Here is a 25,398-nt window from a genome sequence, read left to right on the forward strand (position 1 = left end):
ATAAGAGACACACTCGCCATCCCCACCTTGTATCTCTCATTTATTAAGGCACAGGTGTGGAGACACAAACGCTCCACCTTTGTTAACAGTCCACTTCCTTCGTGCTGAGCCCTCGCCCCTTGGGGAAAATTAAATATCCCAGTTGACTGCAGTTCAGATCGAAACACTATTGAAAAACGGCAACAGGCTTAACTTTAAAAACCGAACCATTCATTTCTGGACTTACTGCTGCTTTCGGAAGTCAGAGCACTCCAAATCTTTAAGGTGTTCTCATGCAAGAATGCAAGAGGGAGGTGTCCTGCATTTCAGAAGATAAAGTGCAGAAGGCCCCTCTATGGACTAGGCAGAACTTCCAAGGGTCCAACTGCTACTAGAAAATATGTACAAAGGCCATTGGGCGTCCTTTCGAGGAAGGACCAGGGAGGGATTCTGGCATGAGCGCATTGAAGCGGGACGGCTGTGTCACAAAGGGCGAGAGGAAGACAGCCCTGGATGGGGTTACTGTGGGTAACGCTCCACGATCATCGCGTGGCCCTGCAGGCAGAAGAGGAACAGGAAAGGGTTTATTCATTAAGGGACCTGCAGGTGGGGGAACAAACTTCTCCCCTCCCACAGAGAGGCAGGAAGGAGGAAGGGGATGGGATTTCTGGGAAAGGAGGACAGCAAAGGCTGCTATTTAGCAAGACCCTGCAAGGGCTGAGATGCCAACGGCAAGGCAGGCAGGTGGCAGTCCCACTGGGAGGGCGTGGTGGTGCTCCTTGGGCTTACCTGTCCTCCAGCGGCGCATGCGGCCACTAGGCCGTACTGCCCTCCTTCCTTCTTCAGCCTGTGGGCAGCGGTCATGACCAAGCGGCAGCCGGTGGCCCCAAAGGGGTGTCCCAGGGACAGCGACCCGCCCCAGTTGTTGAACTTCTCCAGAGGGGGAGCGCCGACCTGCAAGCAGAAGGCAAGAGAAAAGTAGGGCCCTGAGTGCGAGTTACCAAACTCACCACCAATGTGGGGAAGGATCAAGGGGGGTCCTTCCAGGTCAGCCACATCAAGACCGCCAAAGGAGCAAACGGACCCAGATCTGGCAAGCCGTGGGGGCAGTGAGAAGGGAGAGAAAGCCCTGGCCTTGAAAACCGGGGATTGAGTTCAGGGGTTCCCCAAACTGTGGTCTTCAGGCCCCCAGTGGCCTGCCAGTTTCGTTCAGGGGGTGCACGGGGTGACAGTGAAGCGCATGTTCAATTTGAATTCCATTGAATTCACTGCGTAATACAATGAAATAAATAAAAGAAGCAAAAAAACTACATTAAAAATCACACAGCTTTGAGCACTGTGCATTTCCAACTGGTCCTTGGGGAAAGATTTGGGAGCCACTGATCCAGCTCCAATCATCGTCTCCTCAATAATATTAATAATAATAATAATTTTTTATTTATACCCCACCCATCTGGCTGGGTTTCCCCAGCCACTCTTCAGCAATGTTGCCTCTGCCCTAGGCCCTTTCTATTTTGCAGGCAAGGCAAAAAGGTAAAAGGTAAAGGGACCCCTGACCATTAGGTCCAGTCGTGGCCGACTCTGGGGTTGCGACGCTCATCTCGCTTTACTGGCTGAGGGAGCCAGCGTAAAGCTTATGGGTCATGTGGCCAGCAGGACTAAGCCGCTTCTGGTGAACCAGAGCAGCGCACGGAAACGCTGTTTACCTTCCCGCCGGAGTGGTGCCTATTTATCTACTTGCACTTTGACGTGCTTTCGAACTGCTAGGTAGGCAGGAGCAGGGACCGAGGAACGGGAGCTCACCCCATCGCGGGGATTCGAACCGCCAACCTTCCGATCGGCAAGTCCTAGGCTCTGTGGTTTAACCCACAGGCAAGGCAAAGGGGAGGCTATAAAGGAGGAGGACGCACATTCACAGCAACTGCCAACATCGGCCCCTTACCTTAGACTTCCTGCCCATGTAGTTCTGGGCAAACCAATCCGAATCCATCGCTTTCATATTAGCTAGAATCTGCCCCTGGGAGGGAAAAGGGAGAGGAAGGATGATGCTCTGGGGCAGCAACAGCAGATAGAGTCCTAGAACTGCAGAAGTGTTAAAATCGAGATGTGGAAAATATGGATACAAGGAGAAGCATGGCTAAGATGTGGAGATATGCTTCAGAGATACAGACCATGGGGAGCTCCAAAAAATTAATAATTATAATTTGGACTATAATTTGGTCTTTTTTTAGTTTTTTATTTTAATTGGAGTATTATGATTGGACATATTAATTGGATGTTTTTTATTGGAAAATCAATAAAAATGATTTTTTTAAAAAAAAGAACCCTAGAACTGTAGGCTCGGAAGGGACCCCCAAGGGCCATCTAGTCCAGCCCCCTGCAAGGTAGGAATCCCTGTCACGCAACCTCTATTTAAAAGCCTCAAAGGAAGGAGGGTCCAACATTGGAGACCACTGGTCCAGGTCCCACCCTTTGAATCTGGAGACAGCAAGCTTGTTCAGTCTTGTACACGGCAGCCCATGGCTATCCTATGGCCTCTCAGCCTCCCCTCTCCAGAAATACTTACTGCAAAGGCCTCGTGGAATTCAAACACATCGATGTCTGCCATTGTTAAGCCGGCCCTCTCCAGGACTTTGGGCGTCGCATAGGTTGGCCTGGGAGGGGAGCAGAACGGAGAGCGGCGTTCAGAGTGGCTGTGTATGCAGAAAGAGCTGCCTGCCTGGGGAGGCGGCTTGCAGGGGCCAGCCCGGGGGGCTGCTGCCTGTCTCACCAGCACCCAGAAAGCCCTTCTGGGTTGAATTTGCACCCCATCCTCTGATAAGATGCTCAGGGCTATTTTTAGTTGCTTAAGGCCTACAAGACACAATACAGTCATACCTCGGGTTGAAGTAGCTTCAGGTTGAGCGTTTTCGGGTTGCGCTCCATGGAGACCCGGAAGTAACAGAGCGCGTTACTTCCAGGTTTCGCCACTTGAGCATGCGCTCAAAATGACGCCGTGCGCATGCGCGGAAGCGGCAAATCGCAACCCACGCATGCGCAGACACGGGTTGCGTTTGTTTCAGGATGCGAACGGGGCTCTGGAATGGATCCCGTTCGCATCCAGAGGTACCACTGTACGGAGATGGGGGCAGGTGGGCAGGAGGAATCGTGACACCCTAACCAGAACCACTCCAAAGTGCAATAAGGTTTTATGCAGTTCCTCTGAGCTGCCAGGACTCAGGCTTGGCCCCCTCTCTCAAGGCCTCGGTTCCAAAATCCAGGCACCCAAACTGGGGCGCGGGTGTTGCTGGCAAACTGGTATTTCTTGCAACTAATCAGAATTCACCTGTTCCAACTTGGCCGCCTCCCCTGAATGACTCTGGGATGGGGCTGATGTCAACCACACGAGTCCCACCCCACAGAAAGAGTAGACGGGGCTTGGCATGCATGCCCAAGAGTCAAAGAGATGGGTGGCCCCTGCCTTGCCTGCCTCGGGCCCCTGCTACTTGCAGGACCTGAAAACTGCCCAACCCCAATCACCCCAGGAATATCAGAACTGCCCACTGAGAGCCAGCGTGGCCTAATGGTTAGAGGAGGCACCCCAAACTCAGCCCTCCAGCTGTTTCAGGACTACAAGCCCCATCATTCCTAGCTGACAAGACCTGTGGTCAGGGATGATGGGAATTGTACAGGTGAAACTCGGAAAATTAGAATATTGTGATGACATGGCTCCCCAAATCAACACAGACTGTGGAAACTTCACACTGGACTTCAAGCATCTGGCATTGTGTGCCTCCCCATTCTTCCTCCAGACTCTGGGTCCTTGGTTTCCAAATGAGATGCAAAAGCTGCTCTCATCAGAAACGAGATTTGGGGAGCCACGCCACGCCGCATTGAGGCAGTAATGAATGCAAAAGGAGCCCAAACCAAGTACTGAGTACATATGCATGCTTCTCAGAGCTCCAATATTGCTCTATTTGCAGTCCTTGTTTTGCTGATTTCATTTAATATTCTAATTTTCTGAGATTGTGAATTTGGGGTTTTCACCAGCTGTACGCTATAATATCACAATTATAACAGATAAAGGCTTGACATATCTCGCTTTGCATGTCATGAGCCTATCTCATATATTAGTTTCACCTTTTAAGTTGAAGTACTGAAATAAATGAACTTTTCCACAATATTCTAATTTTCCGAGTTTCACCTGTAGTCCCAAAACAGCTGGAGGGCAGAGTTTGGGGGTGGCTGGGTTAGAGTGTTGGACTAGGACCTGGGAGATCTGGGTTCAAATCTGCACTCAGCCATGAGGCTCACAGGGTGACCTGGGTCCAGTCGCTGCCTTCTCTCAGCCTAACCCGCCTCACAGGGCTGTTGTGGTGCATTAAACGAGGAAGAGGAGAACCATGCACATCGCCTTTAGCTCCTTGGAGAAAAAAGTTGGAATATAGGTATAGGTAAAGGGACCCCTGACCATTAGGTCCAGTCGTGGCCGACTCTGGGGTTGTGGCGCTCATCTCGCTTTATTGGCCAAGGGAGCCGGCGTACAGCTTCTGGGTCATGTGGCCAGCAGGACTAAGCCGTTTCTGGCGAACCAGAGCAGTGCACGGAAACGTCGTTGACCTTCCCGCCAGAGCGGTACCTATTTATCTACTTGCATTTTGACGTGCTTTGAAACTGCTAGGTGGGCAGGAGCAGGGACCGAGCAACGGGAGCTCACCCCGTCGCGGGGATTCGAACCGCTAACCTTCTGATTGGCAAGCCCTAGGTTCTGTGGTTTAACCCACAGCGCCACCTGCGTCCCATAAACACAACAAATAAACAGGAAGCTTTGGGAGAGGGCAGTAGTGCCTGCGTGTGGATGGAAAGGCAGCCTCAGGTCTTTCGAGAAAGAGGAAGAACCATTTGCAACATACCCCAGCAGGAGCTGGTCCTTTGGGTCCTGGGAGACGTACACAAAATCCCTGCGGGAGAAAAGCAAATAAGTTGGGGGTTCTTGGAGGGAGGAGACAGAGGAGGGAAAGGCCTGCCACAATTTCAAAAGGGATGGTGTGGAAAAGCAGAAGATGGATTCCCACGTAGTACCTGAGGTAGGCCTTTGGTTTGTACCCCATCGCTAAAGCCTTCTCTTCGGACATCAGCAGCACCGCCGAGGCCCCGTCAGTCTGGGGGAAAGGAGCCAAGAATATTCTGTCAGCAGAGAGCAGGGACCGCCCCCCCCCCACAATCTGCTGTCTCTGTATTCAGCTGCACTACAAATGAATTGTAGAATTGGAAGGGAGCCCTAAGGGTCATCCAGCCCCACCCCCTGCAATGCAGGAATCACAATCGGGAAAAGGACGTTGCATTTGAGTGAGTTTCAACCTCAGGAATTCAAAAGGAAGGCTTAAAATTCACTATCATTCTATGACATGTCGAGATCAAAGCCTCCTTCTCCAAGAGGCAGCCAGCCTGCATCTGTGGTGCCAGGGAAGGGGAGAGACAGCTGTTTATTTGGGAGGGGGGTATTGATACATAGGGCCTAATGCAGGAGGGGTGGGGGGGGGGAGAAAGCGGAGGTGGTCTTTCTGCTGTTGTTGGGCCATAACTCCCATCCCCCTTAACCACTGGCCATCCCGGCCGGAGCTGATGAGAGATTACGCTCCGTTCATGTTCAATGCCAAGCAATGGGCTGGCAGCAGGCAAGTGAGCGCCAGGCACTGGCAGTCTCTCCTCCCATCCCACTGGCCCCCTGGGGACAGGCCAAAAGAGGGACGCTGTATGTCTGTACAGAGCCAATTGTAGTTTGCTGGCAAACCAGAAGTAAGACCTCTCTCTCTCTTTGCAAAGTCAAATTCCTTTACCTCTTTTAGCCCTATCTATCTATCGATCGATCGATCTAAAAGGGACGTGGGTGGCGCTGTGGTCTAAACAACTGAGCCTAGGGCTTACTGATCAGAAGGTCATCGATTCGAATCCCCACGACGGGGTGAGCTCCCGTTGCTCAGTCCCTGGTCCTGCCAACCTTAGTCCTGCTGGCCACATGACCCAGAAGCTGTCTGTGGACAAACGCCGGGTCCCTTGGCCTACAGAGTGAGATGAGTGCGCAACCCCAGAGTCGTCCGTGACTGACTGGACCTAACGGTCAGGGGTACCTCTATCTATCTATCTATCTATCTATCTATCTATCTATCTATCTATCTATCATCTATTTTAAATCATATAAATACAGATCAGCTAAAACTTGGGCCACAGAGTGCTCTAAGGATGCAAGAAGAGCCTTTAGCTGGATCAGGCCCAGGGGGCCCCATCCTGCCCAACAACCTGTTCGCAGAGGAGCTGACCAGATGCCTGTGGGAAACCTGCGGGCAGGATTCAAACGCAAGACCGCTCTTGCCTCTGGGTATTCAGAAGCATCGCTGCCTCCAACTCTGGTCGATGATTCCAGTGATTCTAGCACAGCTGAAAATCCCTTGTTCAAATCATGCTGCGTGTGGTGCCTTACCAGGAAAGAAGAGTTGGCGGCTGTGACTGTCCCGTAGGGCTTGACAAAGGCAGCTTTCAGCCTCCCCATCTGCTCCATCGATGACGGGCGGACTCCGTTGTCCCGCACAACCGTGTCCCTGCCTGGCAGAACCAAGAAGAAGAAGAGTTTGGATTTGATATCCTGCTTTATCACTACCCTAAGGAGTCTCAAAGCGGCTCACATTCTCCTTTCCCTTCCTCCCCCACAACAAACACTCTGTGAGGTGAGTGAGGCTGAGAGACTTCAAAGAAGTGTGACTGGCCCAAGGTCACCCAGCAGCTGCAGGTGGAAGAGCAGAGACGCGAACCCGGTTCACCAGATTACGAGTCTACCGCTCTTAACCACTACACCACACTGGCTCTCAAGGATTTTTAGAGCCCTGCAGCGTCCCAAGATTTGGCTAGCTATTTTCAAACCAGTATATAAGCTTCAGGCTTCCTCATTTAAGCCCAAGGATTCCCCCACCTCAGCAACCTTTCCCATACCTACAGGCCCTCTCTTCCCTATCCCCACCCCACCCAATTTGCTCCTAGAAGCCCTTCCTTTCGCTAGGAATTTCTGCCTTTTCCTGGGGTCACAGCAGCCAAAGTGGTACACCCAGATTCAGGATCAAAGTTGGCCAAATGATAGAAGCCCCCCTCCTGTGACAACCAAGCAGCCAAGCCAATCACTGTCAGAGGTGTCAACCCCATCACTGAAAACCTCTTAAGGTAAAGGTAAAGGGACAACTGACCATTAGGTCCAGTTGTGGCCGACTCTGGGGTTGCGGCGCTCATCTCGCTTCCAGGTCATGTGGCCAGCATGACTAAGCTGCTTCTGGCGAACCAGAGCAGCGCACGGAAACGCCGTTTACCTTCCCGCCGGAGCGGTACCTATTTATCTACTTGCACTTTGACGTGCTTTCGAACTGCTAGGTTGGCAGGAGCAGGGACCGAGTAACAGGCACTCACCCCGTTGTGGGGATTCGAACTGCTGACCTTCTGATCGGCAAGTCCTAGGCTCAGTGGTTTAGACCACAGCGCCACCCGCGTCCCTAGAAAACCTCTTAGCTCGCTGCTATATGGACATGAGCCCAGATACAAAGGGTAACGCTTTCTTTTAAAGCAAATAAACCCAAATTTCTTTAAGAAGGTGGCAGGAGTGAGGGGGAAACAGGAAGCTTCTGTCCAGGGATGAGGCTATTTGGCTTGTGACACTGAGAAACAAGCTGGTGCCCAAAAGCTTTCGCCAAAGGCTGCAGGCTAGTTTGGGGTCTGCTGAACTGACTTGCTACGACCTTCCCAGGAGAAATCATCCTGTGGGTTTGCTTATATTACCTCATCAGGTTAAAACGCAAAATTTAAAAAGAACTTTTAAGCAAAAAGAAAAAGGGGGAATCAAGCTACCCATGTGATAGTAGTTTTTGAACAAATTAATGCTAGGCATTGGTGTGGTGCTTGAGGTTCAGCTTCAAGACTGCGATTTTATGTTGCAGCAGCTCACAAGTAGATGAATAAAAGCTGCCCGTTGATTCACATCAGGGAATTGGGTGTACTCTGGTGAGAGCTACTGTGGCCTAGTGGTTAAAGTGTAGGACCAGGGCGAGGGAGAACAGGGTTCAAGTCTCAACTCAGCCATGAAGCTCCCTGGATGGCTTGGAAGCCCGTCCCTGCCTCTCTGCCTAAGCTACCTCACAGGCTTGCTGTGGGGATGGAATAGGGAGAACTTTGCATGAGCTTCTTGGAGAAAAAGGTGGAAAGCACATGGAATAAATGCGATGCCTCGCTCCATCACAACACCCACCACGTCAAAACGTCTGTGGCTCTCTGAGCAGGTTTGGAGGGGGCACTGCTCTTGCTGTGGTCCTTAAACGTCCCTGCCCAGGGCAAGAGAATGGCAAAAGTGCTTCTTCCCATTTGGGGGCAGCTGAGCAAGGGAGAGATATTTAAGATCCAGGTTTTCGGTTGTTGACGGGAAGACGACACGGACCTAGAGAACCAAGGAAGGCTGGAGAGGAAGGGAGGGAAGTCTCCAGCACAGTGGCTCCCATAGTGGGTGGAACAGCGCCCCAGGGCGGGGGTTTCCTAAGGGACACCAAGAGTCAAGGGCTTGGCAGGGGGCAGGAGGTGTAAATGACTCTCAGACTCTGAAAGGCTGGTATCACTAGATCAAGTTGATCCATTTTGTTGAATAAATCAAACTAAATAGTGTTAAGGGCCTTCTCAGTAGTGGCACCCACCCTGTGGAACGCCCTCCCACCAGATGCCAAAGAGAAAAATAACTACCAAACTTTTGGAAGACATCTGAAGGCAGCCCTGATTAGGGAAGCTTTTAATGTTTAACAGATCACTGTATTTTAATATTTTGTTGGAAGCCGCCCAGAGTAGCTGGGGAAACCAGATGGGCGGGGTATAAATAATAAATATATTATTATTATTATTATTATTATTATTATTATTATTATTACTACTACTACTACTACTACTACTACTACTACTATTATTATTATTAGGGTTTTAAATAAATGATGCAATTCATTGTTATTGTTTTGAATGTTATTGTGTTATCTTCCTTAGTGGGCCATGCAAACCACGATTCTTACTAATGTTTTTTATGGGGTAGGGGGCAGTGGGGATGAGTCTATGGAGCCAAGGGGGCAGTGGCCCCCAAACGTTTGGGAAACGCTGCTCTAGCGCCTGGGTGTGGCTGGAAAGGAGCTGGGCTTCCCCCTCCTGCAGCAGATAATTCTTCCCCCCTCCCTGTCCACAAGTTCCCAAGCGACGCCCCACGAATTGCCCAGGGGTTCCTCCCAACAGGACCCCCACCGCAGTACCTGGCACTTTGAAGGACACGAGGTCAGTGAGGAGCCCTTCGTCCTGGGCCTTCTTGGCCAGGCTGTGGGAGCGCAGGGCATACTCGTCCTGCTCCAAGCGCGTGATGGCAAAGGCGGCTGCCAGGCGGTCTGCTGAGTGGCCCATCGTCTCGCTGGTGGAGAACTCGGCCACGGCTGGGAGCTGGTGGGAGCCAGAGAGGGCTGGGTGAAAATCAGGAACTGCTATTCAGAAGCATCACTGCCTCTGACGGTGGACACTGTCGAAAGCCCTCTCCTCTATGAATGTATAACCCTCTTTTAAAGGCAAGTTGGTGGCCATCACTGCCCCCTGTAGTTCCATGGTTTAACTACAGTATTTTTCGCTCTATAACACGCACCTGACCATAACACGCACATCATTTTTAGAGGAAGAAAACAAGGGAAAAAACATTCTGAATGAAACAGTGGATGTATCATTTTTGTGCTTCATGCTGTGGCCACAGACATGTGATCTGATGGTGAATTTGGGCTGACCCAATGCAAAGATCCTGAGGATCCATGCTTTGTAACCACGTTTTTGCACCATTGCAGCCCCAGACAACAGTGGGTGCGTGATTTTTTTTGGGGGGGGCAGGCTGTAGCCATGGACATGCTATGTTCTCTGGTGGTGAATTTGGGGGTGACCCAATGCAAAGATCCTGAGGATCCATGTGGATCCATGCTTTTTAACCACATTCTTGCACCATTGCAGCCCCAGGCAACAGTGGGTGCATGATTTTGGGGGGGCAGGCTGTAGCCATGGACATGCTATGTGCTCTGATGGTGAATTTGGGGTGACCCAATGCAAAGATCCTGAGGATCCATGTGGATCCATGCTTTTTAACCACATTTTAAGTGGGGAGGGAAGGAAAAACACAGAAGGGACAAGGAGCACGAGAGGGGTGTGCAGAGAAGCAGCTGGCTAAGAATGCAGGAGAGGGGTATAACGGGAGGGAGGAAAGGAAGGCAAAAGTCCCCCCCCCCAGCCAGCCAGCTCTCTCTCTCTCTCTCTCTCTCTCTCCCACCTGCATGTTTTCAGCAACACCGGAGCACAGAGAGGAAGGAACGACACTCTGCTTTCCCCTCTGCTTGCCTGGAGGGGAGGGGCTTTCCCTGCTCTTTGTTCTGTTTGAGCAAACACAGCAACGAAACAGAAAGGGGTGGGCAGTAAGACCCTGAGGCAGAATGCAGGAAAGCAGCAGCTTCCTCTTTTCAGGTTTCCCTTCTCTGTGAAGCGCGATTTGATTTTTGCCTGATTTTTCGGCTCCAGGGACCACACATTCGCTCAATAACACGCACAGACATTTCCCCTTCCTTTTTAGGAGAAAAAAATCTGCATGTTATAGAGAGAAAAATATGGTATATGTGAAGAAGGACTTGGTCTGCCCTGAATTCTCCAACACTCAGCTTCTTTTGCAGCTTCTTGGTTTCCTTGAGTGCTGGGAACTGAACACGAGACTAACGGTTGTTTTAGGAGCTGAATACATGAAGAACACAGGACAGAGACACTCAACTGTCCCACCGTACGAGCCACCAGCCAGCCTGATGTCACTTGGTTTGTCCTCTTTTTCTCCTCACCGAACAAGCAAGAGGAGAGAGAAATGGGGTTAGCCTTGTTCATTGTTTTTACCTCTGGAGCAAAGTAATCAGGACGGATCCTGGAGATCAGGGACAGCCTCTGGCCCAAGCTTTTTGCCCTGGTGAGTCCAAGCATCGTCTTCCTCATTTTCCGGCTGTGTCTGATGGGGACGTCGGACATCAGCTCAACGCCACCAGCCACCACCGCGTCCATCTGGCCAGATGCAATGAGACCGACTCCTGCAGAGATTGGGAAGGAGGCGCCCAGGAGTTACACTTCCCAGGGGAGAAAAGGCAGCATCGCCTCCTGCGTGAGGAATGCCCTCCTTGCCACTGCCCTTGGGTGCCTGCCCAGGGGGAGCTCCCACTCGCCAAGGAATGGCCAGGCGCTCCGTTTAAGCTCCTGAGTGTCCTTTGCACCCCTATGTTACCACAGCAGGGCAGCAGGTGGCCGTGGTCTGAGGGAAATGGCCTCATGGCCTCTTTACGCAGACTCTAGCCCAATCCGTCTAGAACAGCGGTTCTCAACCTGTGGGTCCCCAGATGTTGTTGGACTAATAATAATAATAATAATAATAATAATTTATTATTTATACCCCACCCATCTGGCTGGGCCTCCCCAGCCACTCTGGGCGGCTTCCATAAAAACCAAAAATACAGTAAAATATCACACGTTAAAAACTTCCCTGAACAGGGCTGCCTTCAGATGTCTTCTGAATGTCAGGTAGTTGTTTATCGCTTTGACATCTGCTGGAAGGGCGTTCCACAGGGCGGGCGCCACCACCGAGAAGGCCCTCTGCCTGGTTCCCTGTAGCTTTGCTTCTCGCAATGAGGGAACCGCCAGAAGGCCCTCGGCGCTGGACCTCAGCGTTCGGGCAAAATGATGGGGGTGGAGACTGAGCTAGCTAGGGGTGATGGGAGTTGTAGTTCAACAACATCTGGGGACCCACAGGTTGAGAAAGGCTGGTCTAGAGCATTTACAGAAAGGTTATCAGCCTTCCAGATTTAGAACACCTGAAGCAACACATTCGCCAATTCTTACTTGAAATCTTTGCTCAACGGCCACCATTTCCATCCATTTTTACCGAGCGCAGTGTCTACTGCAACTGCGAAAATTTATTGCCCTCTAGCTGCTCCCATTGTAAGTGGAGGGGGGTGTTTCTATGGGCTGTTTCGAACCTTCTTCCTTCCGTGCTCACCCTCCTTGGTCAACCTGCTCCTTTGTCTTGCTTAGATCTCACCCATTTGCTGTCCTAAGTGGGACAGCAGCAAGAACCTGCCAGACACCCCTTCTGCATAGGACCAGGCACAGTGGTCCCCAAACTTTTTCAGACTGCTGCCCCCTTGGCTCCATAAACTCACTCCAGTGCACCTACCCTACCCTATGAAAAGCATACAGTGGTACCTCGCAGGACGAATGCATCGGAAGACGAAAAACTCACAAGACGAAAGAGTTTTTCGTTTTTTGAGTTGCTTCGCAAGACGAATTTCCCTATGGGCTTGCTTCGCAAGATGAAAACGTCTTGCAAGTTTGTTTCCTTTTTCTTAAAAGCGCTTGAAGAGGTGCAGTTGCAACTTGACCGTGCTTCGCAAGCCGAAAAATTCGCAAGACGAAAAAACTCGCAGCACGAATTAATTTCGTCTTCCGAGGCACCACTGTAATTCAGAACTCTGCTCTGCACAACCCTCTGATGAAGATGATAAAACAAGAAAATTCATAACATTAACCATCCATTGCACAATTACTCAAAATCCAATGAAAACTATTTAGTTTAATTGATTCAACAAAAGGGAAGACCTTGATCCAGTGAAACCCACCATTGCCAACAGCTGGCCGTCTTGTGATGACTCAGAATCGTAAATACAAACGAACGTGACCAAAGGAAATAAAATTGAAAGCGATAAGAACGGTAAAACTTAAACTACGAAGCAAGGAAGCTGTTCCGCTCTGGGCTCCAGCCTGGTCAGTTGTAAATAAGAGATCAAGGCGCTAAGAGGGGTCCACTCCAGTGCCCCCCTGCCCCCCGCTTGCCTCTTAGCCTTCCCCTAGGTAATCCTACTGGCCCCAGGGGGTGGTACCACCCACCTGGGAACCACTGACCAGGCACGTGTCCAGTCATCAATCCACAAGAAGGTACAGTGCTGCTTACCAGAGAGAGGGGAATTTTTGGCTTTTGCCAACATGTGTTCAAACATTAACAGTTTTTTAAAAATAAAAAATGTGCTTCCGGGTGGCGCCATTGGTAATGGCCGCTCCCCTCTGATCTGGAGGGAAGATCTACCCACCCTGGAAGAATGGCAGATGAAGGTGATTGACTACATGGAATTGGCAGAAATGACTGGCAGAATCCGAGACCAGGGAGAAGAGTCGGTGAAAGAAGATTGGAAGAAATTTAAAGACTATTTACAGAAATATTGTAAAATTAATGAATGTTAGAAGGATGTTGGATAGAAACTAAGTGGTTTCCAGCTGTAATGCTTTAAGAGACATGGGGGAAAAAAAGGTTTTACAAATGGGTAAAAGTTTAATGGTAAGGATTTGCTGAACTAACAAATTGAACTGGAATACAAAGAAGGGAGGTATGAGGAGGTCCGGGGAAATAAGTGTAAGGAAGTTATGTTATCGAAAATTAATGTGTGTTTTTAACTGTTTTTTATTTTGTATGTTTATTTTTATTTTTTTGTTATACCTTAAAAACTTTCAATAATTATCTTTTTTTAAAAAAAATGTGCTTTTTGAAAGAAGAGGCTGCTGTTTCTGGACAGAGCAGAGAGCAATGAACTCCCGCTTAGGAGACCCGGGGCAATGCCTTGCTTCCTGCTGGAGAAGCGTGCTACAGGTTCTTTGCAACTCTACAGCCAGTTGCTGCATGCCCCCTTGTTCTTCAACCGTGCCCCCCCCCCGACAATGCTGGTACCTGTTGTCATCGCCTGGTTTGAAGAGATGCATGCCATGGTGACCGTGTGGGCAGGTGTCTTGTCAGAGAAGCCAGCTCCCAGGGCAGCCTACAGAGAGGAACACAATGCAGAAAGCTTATCAAACAGAGTGCTGAGAAAGAGCTTTATCTTTACAACACTTCCTGCGGTGGGAAGCAGGCTGTGACTTGTGTATCAGATGACTTTGCAGAAATCTCGTGAGGGGCAGCTGGGTCTTGCCAAAGGCCACTTGACATAGTATGTGGCTGTGGAATTGGCAGAAATGACTGGCAGAATCCGAGACCAGGGAGAAGAGTCGGTGGAAGAAGATTGGAGGAAATTTAAAGACTACTTACAGAAATATTGCAAAATTAAGGAATGTTAGAATGATGTTGGATTGAAGTTAAGTGGTTTCTAGCTGTAATGGTTTAAAAGAATATGGAAAAACTGGATTTTTAATAGGTAAAAATTTAATGTTATAATATATTAAGATTAAACATCAGGATAATAAGGAGGGAAAAGAATTGCTGAACTAATAAATTGAACTGGAACACAAAAAAGGGAGGTATGAGGAGGTCCGGGAAACAAGTAAATGAAAGATAAGTGATGTAAAGATGGAATTATTTTTAACTGTTTTTTATTTCCTATTTTTTCTTTTTTCTTTTTCATTATGTAATATTGTGAAAACTTTAATAAATATTTATTTTTTAAAAAAAGACATAGTATGTGGCTGAGCAGGGAGGCGAATCTGCTCTTTGGGTCTGTACAGACAACCACTTGCTAGCACAAGAAGCCTGCAGAAACTATGATTCTGTTGCTATTCAAAAGTAGGGTAGTGGCCAATGAAAACATTTGTCCCCTTAGCACACATTCTGGAGTCTCTGCTTGTTCACTGGGAGCACTCACCTAATTGCGCTTTAAGATTTAAGCATTTCAGAAGAGACTGGTCTGAGGGTGAAGACAAAATATCCACAAAATGTGACAAGTTATGTACGCTGAGATCCAGTGGCGCAGGACTAGGACCTGGGAGACGAAGGTTCAAATCCTTGCTTGGCCATGAAGGTCACTGGCTGACCCTTTGGAGCCAGACACTGCCTCCCAGCCTAACCGACCTCTCAGACCTGCTGTGGGGATTGAATGAGGAGGGGAAGAACCATGGATGCCACTTTGAGCTCCTGGGAGTAAAAGATGGGGTACAAACGCAATAAAATGAATAAGATAACATGTAATTGCCACCCTGGGCTCCTTCAAGAGGAAGGGCAGGGTATAAAGTGAATAAATAAATCCTGTTTTTACTCCATACATTTAAATCAAGCTGACAGAAGGGGAAACTCAACATTTGTCAGGAGAAAAATATTAAGATTGACTGTATCAAGTTGATGGACAATGCCAAAATGGCAAAAAATGACCAGAAGAATCAGAAATCAGGAAGACCAAAACTTTAATAAGGAATGGGGGAAATTTATAATTTGTCTTAAAAACAATTGTAAACAGTTAAAGCCGTTAGGACTGGAATAACACTTTTATTTTAATGGTGAATTTTGGACATAATGGAGAGGTAAAATATTTGAATTGTTATAAAAGATACAGGAGGAAATAATTAATAATAGGACCCAGAAAGTGGATCCTTGGAATCTTGTTTTTATGTTGCATGTTGGATATGTGACTGTATGATTTGAAAACCACATAAACAAATTTACAAAAAACAAAAAAGATTGACTGCATCACCAATGTTTGCATTTCTCTTGAAAAAGAAGTTGCATGAATGGTTAATACGTCATGGCGCTCAGCCTAATGACAATTATGACCAGGGCTTCATAATCTCTGGATAAAGGATAACTTGGGGACGAGGGCTGGGGAAAGCCCATCTCTAATGTTTGATGTATTACAGTATTTTAATATTTTTTTGGAAGCCGCCCAGAGTGGCTGGGGAAGCCCAGCCAGATGGGCGTGGTATAAATAATAAATTATTATTATTATTATTATCTACCAGAGAGGAGGAGAAGAAGAAGAAGAGGAGGAGTTTGGACTTGATACCCTCCCTTTCAGGAGTCTCAAAGCGGCTAACAATCTCCTTTTCCCTTCCTCCCCCACAACAAACACTTTGTGAGGTGAGTGGGGCTGAGAGACTTCAGAAAAGTGTGACGAGCCCAAGGTCACCCAGCAGCTGCATGTGGAGGAGCGGAGACACGAACCCCATTCACCAGATTACGAGTCCACCGCTCTTAACCACTACACCATGCTGGCTGGTCTAGTGGGAAACTGTTGCTAGCCAGAGTCCGTAGAGCCCTTGGCTAGGTGAGCCAATGGCCTGGCTGAGGATTTCCACGGGGCTGGACCCGATGACCCTTTGGCTCCCTTCCAACACTACAAATTCTGTGATGCTACAGGATAAGACAGCCCCCGCCATGTGTCCATGACACAGGAGGAAAACACCTGAGTCATGGAGGCTTGGATACACATTGCCACAGAATGCTGCTCCTGAGACACAGCCAAGTGGGTGAAAGTTCAGGACAGAGCTGGAAGTTAAAATTAAAAACAAGGGCTGGACTGAGCAGAACGTGAGATGGGAGCCAGCAGACTGCGGCAAACGAAGCAGGATCCTGGAGAAGCACTGCCAGGCTACACAGCGTCCGATGGCACTGGGCTTTCCCTGCCAGACAGCCGCACAAAGTGTTGCTTGGCCTTAGAGAGCAGGTGCAGATACTGCAAGACGTTCTGGCCACGGTCAGAAACCAGGGATCATTTGCACGCAAAACAAAGTCATTGGTGGAGGATTGCCAAGGGTTGCTGATAAATAAATACTGACAATTTCCAATGTTTGCAATCTACACGTACGCAGACAGGCGCACTGGCAACATCAAATATTTTGTAAAATGAACAGGGATCTCAGCTGGCAAGTTCAAAGTCTGCTGATACGGGCTCTCTTTTAGGGGAGGGGTCATGGCTCAGTGGCAGAGGGTCTGCCTTGCAAGCAAAAGGTCCCAGCCTCTCCAGGTAAGGTGGGGAGAGACTCTAGCCTGAAACCCTGGAGAGCCACTGCTGCCTGTCCGTGTAGACAATACTGAGGCAGATGGAGCAAGGACTTGTTATTAGGCAGCTTCCAGGGAATGAACAGGTTGACACCCACCATAGAATCCTAGAGTTGGAAGAGACCACAAGGGCCATCGAGTCCAACCCCCTGCCAAGCAGGAAACACCATCAGAGCACTCCTGACATATGGTTGTCAAGCCTCTGCTTAAAGACCTCCAAAGTCGGAGACTCCACCACACTCCTTGGCAGCAAATTCCACTGTCAAACTGCTCTTACTGTCAGGAAGTTCTTCCTAATGTTTAGGTGGAATCTTCTTTCTTGTAGTTTGGATCCATTGCTCCGTGTCCGCTTCTCTGGAGCAGCAGAAAACAACCTTTCTCCCTCCTCCCGTTCCTCATAAGGCATCGTTTCCAGGCCTTTGACCATTTTGGTTGCCCTCCTCTGGACACGTTCCAGAGAACCATGTTCCAGAGAACGTGTTCCAGAGAACCATGATTTGCCCATTCATAAAACACACAACTGGTATTCAAGCGACCGCAGAGAGATGTTCTGCTGTGTAGCTGCCTAGCGCGTCTTTCAATAATTTAACATACCTCTCTAGCTACATTGCTGGTTTTCACCTCCTGGATAACGGTGCCAAACACAATGTAGTCCACAACGTCCTTGGGCACATCAGTCCGGTTCAGCAAGCCTCTGCGGGAAAAAGTCAGAGAGGGGAAAAATCAGTGGTAGGCAGGCCAAACCAAGAGCATTTCCCTCTGGGTGGTTATTTCACATTAGCTGGGAAGCAGCTGGGTTTAGAAGATGAACCTGCTTTAGGGTTGCTATACGTTTGAATTTTCCGGACATATCCAGCATCTGGCCAGAAATCAGTAAAATGTCTGGGGAAATCCAGATGTATGGCTGCCCATGTTGGCAGTGCCATTTTCCATAAAAAGATCTCAAAAACGGCAATTTGCAATTTTGCCGAAAAAGCTCAACAGCTTTGCACTGTTTGAAATATGGACTGCAAGAAGATCCAACCTATCCATTCTTAAGGAAATCAGCCCTGAGTGCTCCCTGGAAGGACAGATCCTGAAGCTGAGGCTCCAAGACTTTGGCCACCTCAGGAGAAGAGAAGACTCCCTGGAAAAGACCCTGATGTTGGGAAAGAGGGAGGGCACAAGGAGAAGGGGACGACAGAGGACAAAATGGTGGGACAGTGTTCTTGAAGCTACCAGCATGAGTTTGACCAAGCTGCGGGAGGCAGTGGAAGACAGGAGGGCCTGGTGTGCTCTGGTCCAGGGGGTCACGAAGAGGAGGACACAACTAAACGACTAAACAACAACAACAACCTGTTTGCTCAGCAACAACACAGCAGCAGAGATCCAGATGCTGTGTACACTCAGATCCACAGCTTTCATAGCAGCCATGTTGCCCCACTAGAATATTTGTTTTATCACTCCAAGTAAATCTAGAGTGTAACTCCTGCCATTCAGGGGGAAAAAACTATCCAATTGTTGTTGTTGTTTTACCCATTAACTCACTACTTACTTTAGTGCCGCTCTGGCCAAGTCATGTGGCATCAAGTCTGCATACCTGACGATTAGAGAGGAAAGGAAAACATTAAGGTCTGAGCAATGCAATGATTTTATTTTATTTTATTTTGCTCAGTGCAGGGTGAACAGATCAATCAAATCTTTATTACGGTCACAGACCAGCATAAGTAGGGTGGGGTACAATCATTTAAAATGTGCAAAACATTCTGGAAAGCTAAAATTATTAAAACAGAAGGTATATATAAAAGACTATAAGAATCTAAAAGAAGCTAAAAGATTCTAACAGAAGGGTTAGGAACGGATGTGGAAGGGCATGAAAGGTTTGTATACAAAAGGATATGACTATCAATTTACAAAGCACTCTAATATGGGTGTTAGTTAAATCTAGTTTGTGGCACAGGTCATGAACAGAGAAAAATGATGTGACCAGCAACCTTTTAATGTTGACTTTTAATCGGCAAAATAATATAACCAATCAATAACTAATTATAAGTAATTCTACATTGCTACGAGTGCTGCTTTGGATCATAAGGCTGGCCCATGAAAATATACTGAATTACTTAATGGAAGAAAAGTCCACTGCAAAAGTGGACATTGCCTGGTAAATCTCGGCAATGCCGCATAACTTTTCAGCCACTCACTGCTCTATGGATGGGCACAGGACAATGGTATCTGCCTCCTCGAGTCTCTTATTTAGATGCCAGGATAGTAAGCACATCATCTGCAGTTAACTTTAAATTAATTTTATTAACCATAAGCTGTACAGGCATTTTCTCCGTCAACACCAGGTTTCCCCTGAGACTTTATAAGTTCTTTACAAGTCCCCAGACTTTACAAGGAAGGATTTAATGCTTACGAGGTTCCTGACTGCAGAAATGGAATGCGAACCCCGTCCACCACCACAATATTCTTCACCCCATTTTTAGCCAAGGTTTTTTTAGTCTTGGGCTGAGCTGTGGAAAGAGAATGATAAATGACTACTGACTGAGGCAATGCAGATCAAGAGCAACATTTCTGTTATTAAAAGGCAAGGAAGAATGCATGGATTTTTGAGTGAGAGTCCTTTTTGAGTTTAAGCCAGGAAGGGGGAACTGTGGGCACTTCAGAGACTGCTGGCTTCTAGTTCCCACCATCCCTGACCACTGCCCGTGCCTGCTGGGGCGGATTGAAGCCCAATCCAACAAGACCTGGAGGCCGACTAGTTCTCCATCCCTGATTTCAGTCAAAACCTGAGTTTAATTCCCCATCACAGTCACCATTCAGTCTGAGAAGCATTCAAGAGTGTGTGTTCAGCTATGCCCAATCTATTGGCAAAACATACTCCTGAAACAACATACACAAAGTTTCATGAACACTGAAAAGTGCTAATCCTTATAACCTACTCCCAAATGCTGAAAAGTTGAAGGAATTGAGTATAAAGAAAGAAATAACTTTTACGGACAAGGTTGCTAACATAACAATAAATGGCCTATTAGATATTGGGGCAATCTTGGATCCCCAAACAGCAAATGCAATTTAAAGCCAGGCAAACAGGGACACCCAGTTTCTATTGCATAAAGAGGGTCTCACTTCGCAAGGTGACGTTCTGTGCCAGAACACCAGCTTTTGTGAATTCCGCACAGGTATGTTTTGCAGTGAGCAGAAAATGTTCGCAGAAACAAGACAAAATCAAAGTCTAAAGTGCACCTCGGGTGTGGGTAGTGCATGCCTAACCCAATTCAGTGGAAGAAGACACTAAGTAAAGAGACTTGGAGACCTGGTTGTAAAGAGGACCCAAGGTTATCTTATTGAGAGCCTTGAGACTCTCTTCCCAAGAACCTGCAATCAGTCTCATTAAACTGTTATTCCAGTTTGACCACTCCCTTACAAGATTCCTGTACATCACTGGGAGTGCCGGCCTGAGATCACGGAGAGTTGCAACTAGATCCCTAACAATTTTGTAATAATGTAAAAGGCAAAACAAGAAACTATTGCTGGAGCTAGAAAGGATTTCTCTCTGAGTTTGTTGCTGTTGTTTTAAGAAGACAAATCAGAATCAACTGAGAGCTGCAATGCACTTACAGTCATACCTCGGGTTACAGCCGCTTCAGGTTGCATTTTTTCGGGTTACAGACCGCCGAAACTCGGAAGTACCAGAACGGATTACTTCCGGGTTTTGGCAGTCACACATGCACAAAATCGTGCTTTGCGCATGCTGAATCGCAATCCGTGCATGCGCAGATTCACTGACGCGGGCTGCGAACGCTGCGGGTTGCGAACGTGCATCCCGCACGGATCACGTTCGCAGCCTGAGCATCCACTGTACTTGAAATCAACCAGTGGAATTTCTTTCCAAGTTTGACAGGGGATCTGTATAATCCTAAGCCTCCAACACACTCCCAAGCTAGTTGCAAGACTACACCAGCCCTGAAGTTGATGTACTTTATTCCCCAGCCACTGCCTGCCATCCATGGGTGGGAATTAAAAACCAAACCCCAGACCACAGCAGGAAAAGAAGAAAATGTCCCTTCTCTGGCCAGCATGAGCTGGCAGGGCTTACGAAGGACAATTTCTCCAACAGAGCATCTTCACCTCCACCTTAGGGTTGCTCTACTGGTGATGTTATTGGTTTACCTGCTGTCTGTAACTGGGGCGAACAGCTGAGGGATCTTACAGCTGGAAGAAAAGCAGAACAAAATCCAAGTTAGGAACAAAGCAACAGCACCAGAGATTATCTCAATTACCAAAGATCAAAGAGACTCTAATGTTTAGGATGAACAGTGGCAGGAATACAGCTGCAGCTTGTCTTTGGACTCCATTTGGATGACAGCGCTTTCAAGTTCAGATCACTTCCAAATGTGCAACTGGCCTATTGTGCAATTGATTGTCCTGGTTTACAGACAAAGCAATCTGGCACAGATGTTCAGATGATGAGGCATTAACACAAAAGGAATCATTTAGGCAGGGCCACTGGCATCCTAGTTTACTTATAGTGCAAGTTTTCTATGGCAGATTGTGCCCAAAGCAGCTTGAAATAAACATGAAGTATAAAAACAGAGCGACATATTTAGACACAATTGCAAGACGCTGCAAAAGTTTCAAATAAGATAAATGATTCATGCTGTCAATGTTACAGTTAGTTACAATCCACTATGACTAATCTTTTAATATTTGTACAAATTTGGTGCCTAACCGGAAGCAGCTGAACTTACCTAATCGAGCAGCCCATGGTGAGATAGCAGGAAGCGTTCTGGCAGAGCAGGTCAGCATGGATGTCATTTTGGAATCTGAAATGGGGGGGGGGGGGGTTAGACAGCCAGTGATTTATCTTGCTTGGCTTGTTAGAAACATTCATGTTGGTCAGCCAATTCAGCTCACATGCCCAGTCCAGGAAAGTCAAGGTCATCACTCCCCACCCCCCACCCCACTTGCTTTCCAAAGCCACTGCCAAGTCTTCGGAAAGATCACTGGGCAAGCAGAAACCACAACCTGAGACACAATGATGTGGTTCTTTCTCTACAGTGCAAAGATGCAAAACCGATTAAATGACTGCAGATTCCCCCCCCCCCCGTATTTTATGGAAACTTTTTGCAGCAATGTTGCCCAAGGGGCAAAGTAGCCCTATGTCTTTGGTAAAACCAGAGAGTTTGCAACCCCAGTAAACAGAGTTTTCTACTGCTGTGTCTCTGTCTTTATTTGTTTTGAATCTCTGCCTGAACAGGCACTTAGCATGTTTAAGAAATGACAAAGGATAGCTTTACACATCAGGTTAAGACTGTAAAGAGCCTATGTTGTTTAACACTGTGCTCAAAGCATTCTCTCTCCATTCCAAGACAAGAAATTCAGCTTTATTAAAAGTCAAATACCTCAACAAAGAATTCTTACACGTGTTCGGCTCATAACCATGTTGCTCAACCCATTCATTTCCCTAATCTTTCATTCCAGGAACCAACCTCCCCAGCTCCATGTTACAAACAAGTTAGCCTTCGGAGGCGGGAGGGCAGGTCTGTTTTTTTAGAATCATAGAATCATAGAGTTGGAAGAGACCACAAGGGCCGTCGAGTCCAACCCCCTGCCAAGCAGGAAACACCATCAGAGCACTCCTGACATATGGTTGTCAAGCCTCTGCTTAAAGACCTCCAAAGTAGGAGACTCCACCACACTCCTTGGCAGCAAATTCCACTGTCGAACAGCTCTTACTGTCAAATTCCACTGTCAGCTCTTACTGGCAAATTCCACTGTCGAACAGCTCTTACTGTCGAACAGCTTTTGGAGACCAGCATGACTCCTATTTAGGAAGTATATGCTGCACTGAAGAATTTAGGGGCCTGTTTTCACTAAGGCGAATATTGGTCCACAATACATCCGATATTAAAGGTTTTGTAAAGGAACAGGTTCCTCTCAATGCTGCACCAAGCTCCCTCCTTGCAGGTGGGTCCCTAAAATGGTTCTGGGACCACACCATCCCTCTGAACCAAATCCCACCCCACACTAGGTAATACCTAAACCTAGACTACCCCCATTAAGGTCTTCGGGAAAAGGCTATCGCTTAGTGGTAGAGCATATTCTTTGGATGTATAAGGGCCCAGCATAATATTAACAAAATGAACAGCTTCTTCTTGGCCTCCAGCATCTGCCATCAGCACAAAGCCCTCCCTTGCTCTCCATAAGAGCCATAGTATCCACCAAGTTTCAAAACTGGAAAATATACTACCTGTAAAGAAAATATGCAACCAAATAACAACAACCACACACAGCACACCACAAGCCCAGGTAGTTTCATAACATGTGAGGCTGGAGCAGTGTAGAGACTGGACTACAAATTACAAAATTACAAATTACAAATCCCTGGTCTGAATTTCATCCGGCCATGGGGCCGTAGTTAAGTAAGCCACTCCCTCTCCCAAGAGTGTAACATGGGGAAAACAACAATTGCTACCTCACAGGGCTGTTGTAAGTATGGCAATAGGACCATGTACATTAAGCACTTTGAATGTTCTAAAGAGGCTATGAAGTATTATGCACTGTAGTAATGATAGGACACTCTCTGTCCTTTCCTCGTTGTCAAAGTTTGTAATAATAATTTTATTATCTATACCCCTCCCACCTGGCTGGGGTTCCACTTTCCTCGGCCACTCTGGGTGGCTTCCAGCACATAAAAAAACATAATAAAGGATCATATATCAAAAAATTCCTGATACAGGGCTGCCTTCAGAAGCCTTTGGAAAGTTGAGTATCTCTTTGACATCTGGTGGGAGGGCGTTCCACAGGGCAGGTGCCACTACCGAGAAGGCCTTCTGCCTGGTTCCCTGTAACTTGGCTTCTCGCAGGAAGGAAACCGCCAGAAGGCCCTCAGCGCTGGACCTCAGTGTCCGGGCTGAGTGATGGGGGTGGAGACGCTCCTTCAGATATACAGGACCGAGGCCATTTAGGGCTTTAAAGGTCAGCAGCAACACTTTGAATTGTGCTCGGAAATGTACTGGGAGCCAATGCAGGTCTTTCAGGACTGGTGTAGTGGAAGCTTTTAAGGAACCAGGGCAGGGCTTTGTCAACCAGAATATAAATACAGTGGTACCTCTGGTTACATACTTAATTCATTCCAGAGGTCTGTTCTTAACCTGAAACTGTTCTTAACCTGAAGTACCACTTTAGCTAATGGGGCCTCCTGCTGCTGACGCGCCGCCAGAGCACAATTTCTGTTCTCATCCTGAAGGAAAGTTCTTAACCTGAAGCACTATTTCTGGTTACAGATAGGTAGCCGTGTTGGTCTGCCATAGTCAAAATAAAAAAATTTCCTTCCAGTAGCACCTTAAAGACCAACTAAGTCAGTTCTTGGTATGAGCTTTCGTGTGCATGCACACTTCTTCAGATACACAGAACTAACTTAGTTGGTCTTTAAGGTGCTACTGGAAGGAAATTTTTTTATTTTCACTAATTCTGGGTTAGCGGAGTCTGTAACCTGAAGCGTCTGTAACCCGAGGTATCACTGTACTAAAAAAAAAAAGGATCTTAAAGGCTACCAAGGCATGCCTCTGGTATCCCCGGTCAGCAGAGGGCTACTGCCCCCAGGCCCTGCTTGTGGGCTTGCCATGAGGGAACCTGGCCGGCCACGGCAAGAACAAGAGGCTTGCCTGGATGAGCCCCCGGGGTTTGGCCTGATCCAGCAGCTGCAGGGTCTCTTCTTAGGGCCTCCATTCTGACGCCAGGAGTTTTCGTACTGCTCTGACTGAGCTCACTTCCCTTCCATCTTCCATACAAAACCCCCCACCCCACTTCCTTCAGCCCAACAACACAGGGTGTGTGTGTGTGTGTGTGTGTGTGTGTGTGGTTGCGTCAGTCATGTGACTGCCGCCCCTGGTAATCCCTGGGGAGCCATAAATCCTCCCCGATCCCCTTGATCTCATCCCGCCTTTCATTCCAAAGGAGCTCCAGGGTCCGAACACGGCTCTCTCTCTCCTCCCCCCCACTACAACAGCCCTGTGAGGTATCCTGGAGCTGTAGAGTCGGAAGGGGCACCCAGGGGTCATCTAGTCCGACCCCCTGCGGTGCAATGCATGGGGCTGAAGCTAAGGGAGGCAGAGGGCGGCTCAATGTCACCCCCCCCCCCAGAGAGCGGCCTCCAGGCCTGGTCCCCCTCCCCCCTCCATCCCACCAAGGCCCATGGCTCTAACCACTGGGTCACACAGCCACCGCCCCCCCCCACCGCCCTCCAACCCCAGTCAGGACTCGAACCCGGCGCCCCACGGAGCTCGGAGAGCGAGGGGGACAACCGGCGGCCCTTCTCCTCCTCCTCCTCACCTGACGCGGCCGGCAGCCTCCTTCGCCCCTCCGACTCTCTCCCTCAGGCGTCGCCACGCCCCCTCCGAGCGCGCCCCGGCCAGGAAAGCCCCTTCCGCCCTCCGCCGTCGCCCCTGGGGCTGTCCCAGCTCCGCCTGACGCCGCGCGACGCTTCCCCCGGCCCATTCCGCGGAGGAAAAAAACCCCGCGAGGAAAGGGCGAAGCGTATCTTCGCGGGAGGCAAATATCCATGTGAGGAGGAGGGTCGGGGGCGGCCGCGAGGGTGG

General features: G+C 48.4%; 1 protein-coding gene across 2 annotated transcripts; it reads right to left on the bottom strand.

The window, feature by feature from the left end:
* Positions 1–23: 23 nt before the first annotated feature.
* HADHB (hydroxyacyl-CoA dehydrogenase trifunctional multienzyme complex subunit beta) lies at positions 24–25,272 on the bottom strand. 2 transcript variants are annotated; one of them, XM_083494607.1, is made up of 16 exons: positions 25,133–25,272; positions 21,547–21,621; positions 20,969–21,010; positions 19,212–19,308; positions 18,351–18,395; positions 17,411–17,510; positions 13,787–13,874; positions 10,921–11,108; positions 9,273–9,453; positions 6,440–6,561; positions 5,041–5,120; positions 4,872–4,919; positions 2,546–2,633; positions 1,922–1,996; positions 769–933; positions 24–534 (listed from the first exon to the last, which is right to left on the bottom strand). In XM_083494607.1, exons 2-16 carry the CDS (start codon positions 21,611–21,613, stop codon positions 499–501), a joined length of 1,422 nt encoding a protein of 473 aa, XP_083350733.1. In that variant the 5' UTR covers positions 21,614–21,621; positions 25,133–25,272; the 3' UTR covers positions 24–498. The 2 variants fall into 2 exon arrangements, with proteins under 2 accessions (XP_083350733.1, XP_083350734.1); XM_083494608.1 differs by having other exon boundaries at positions 25,067–25,134.
* Positions 25,273–25,398: the final 126 nt, after the last annotated feature.

This window comes from Podarcis liolepis (assembly GCF_965112155.1).
Source record: "Podarcis liolepis genome assembly, chromosome: 3".
Lineage (NCBI taxonomy): Eukaryota > Metazoa > Chordata > Lepidosauria > Squamata > Lacertidae > Podarcis > Podarcis liolepis.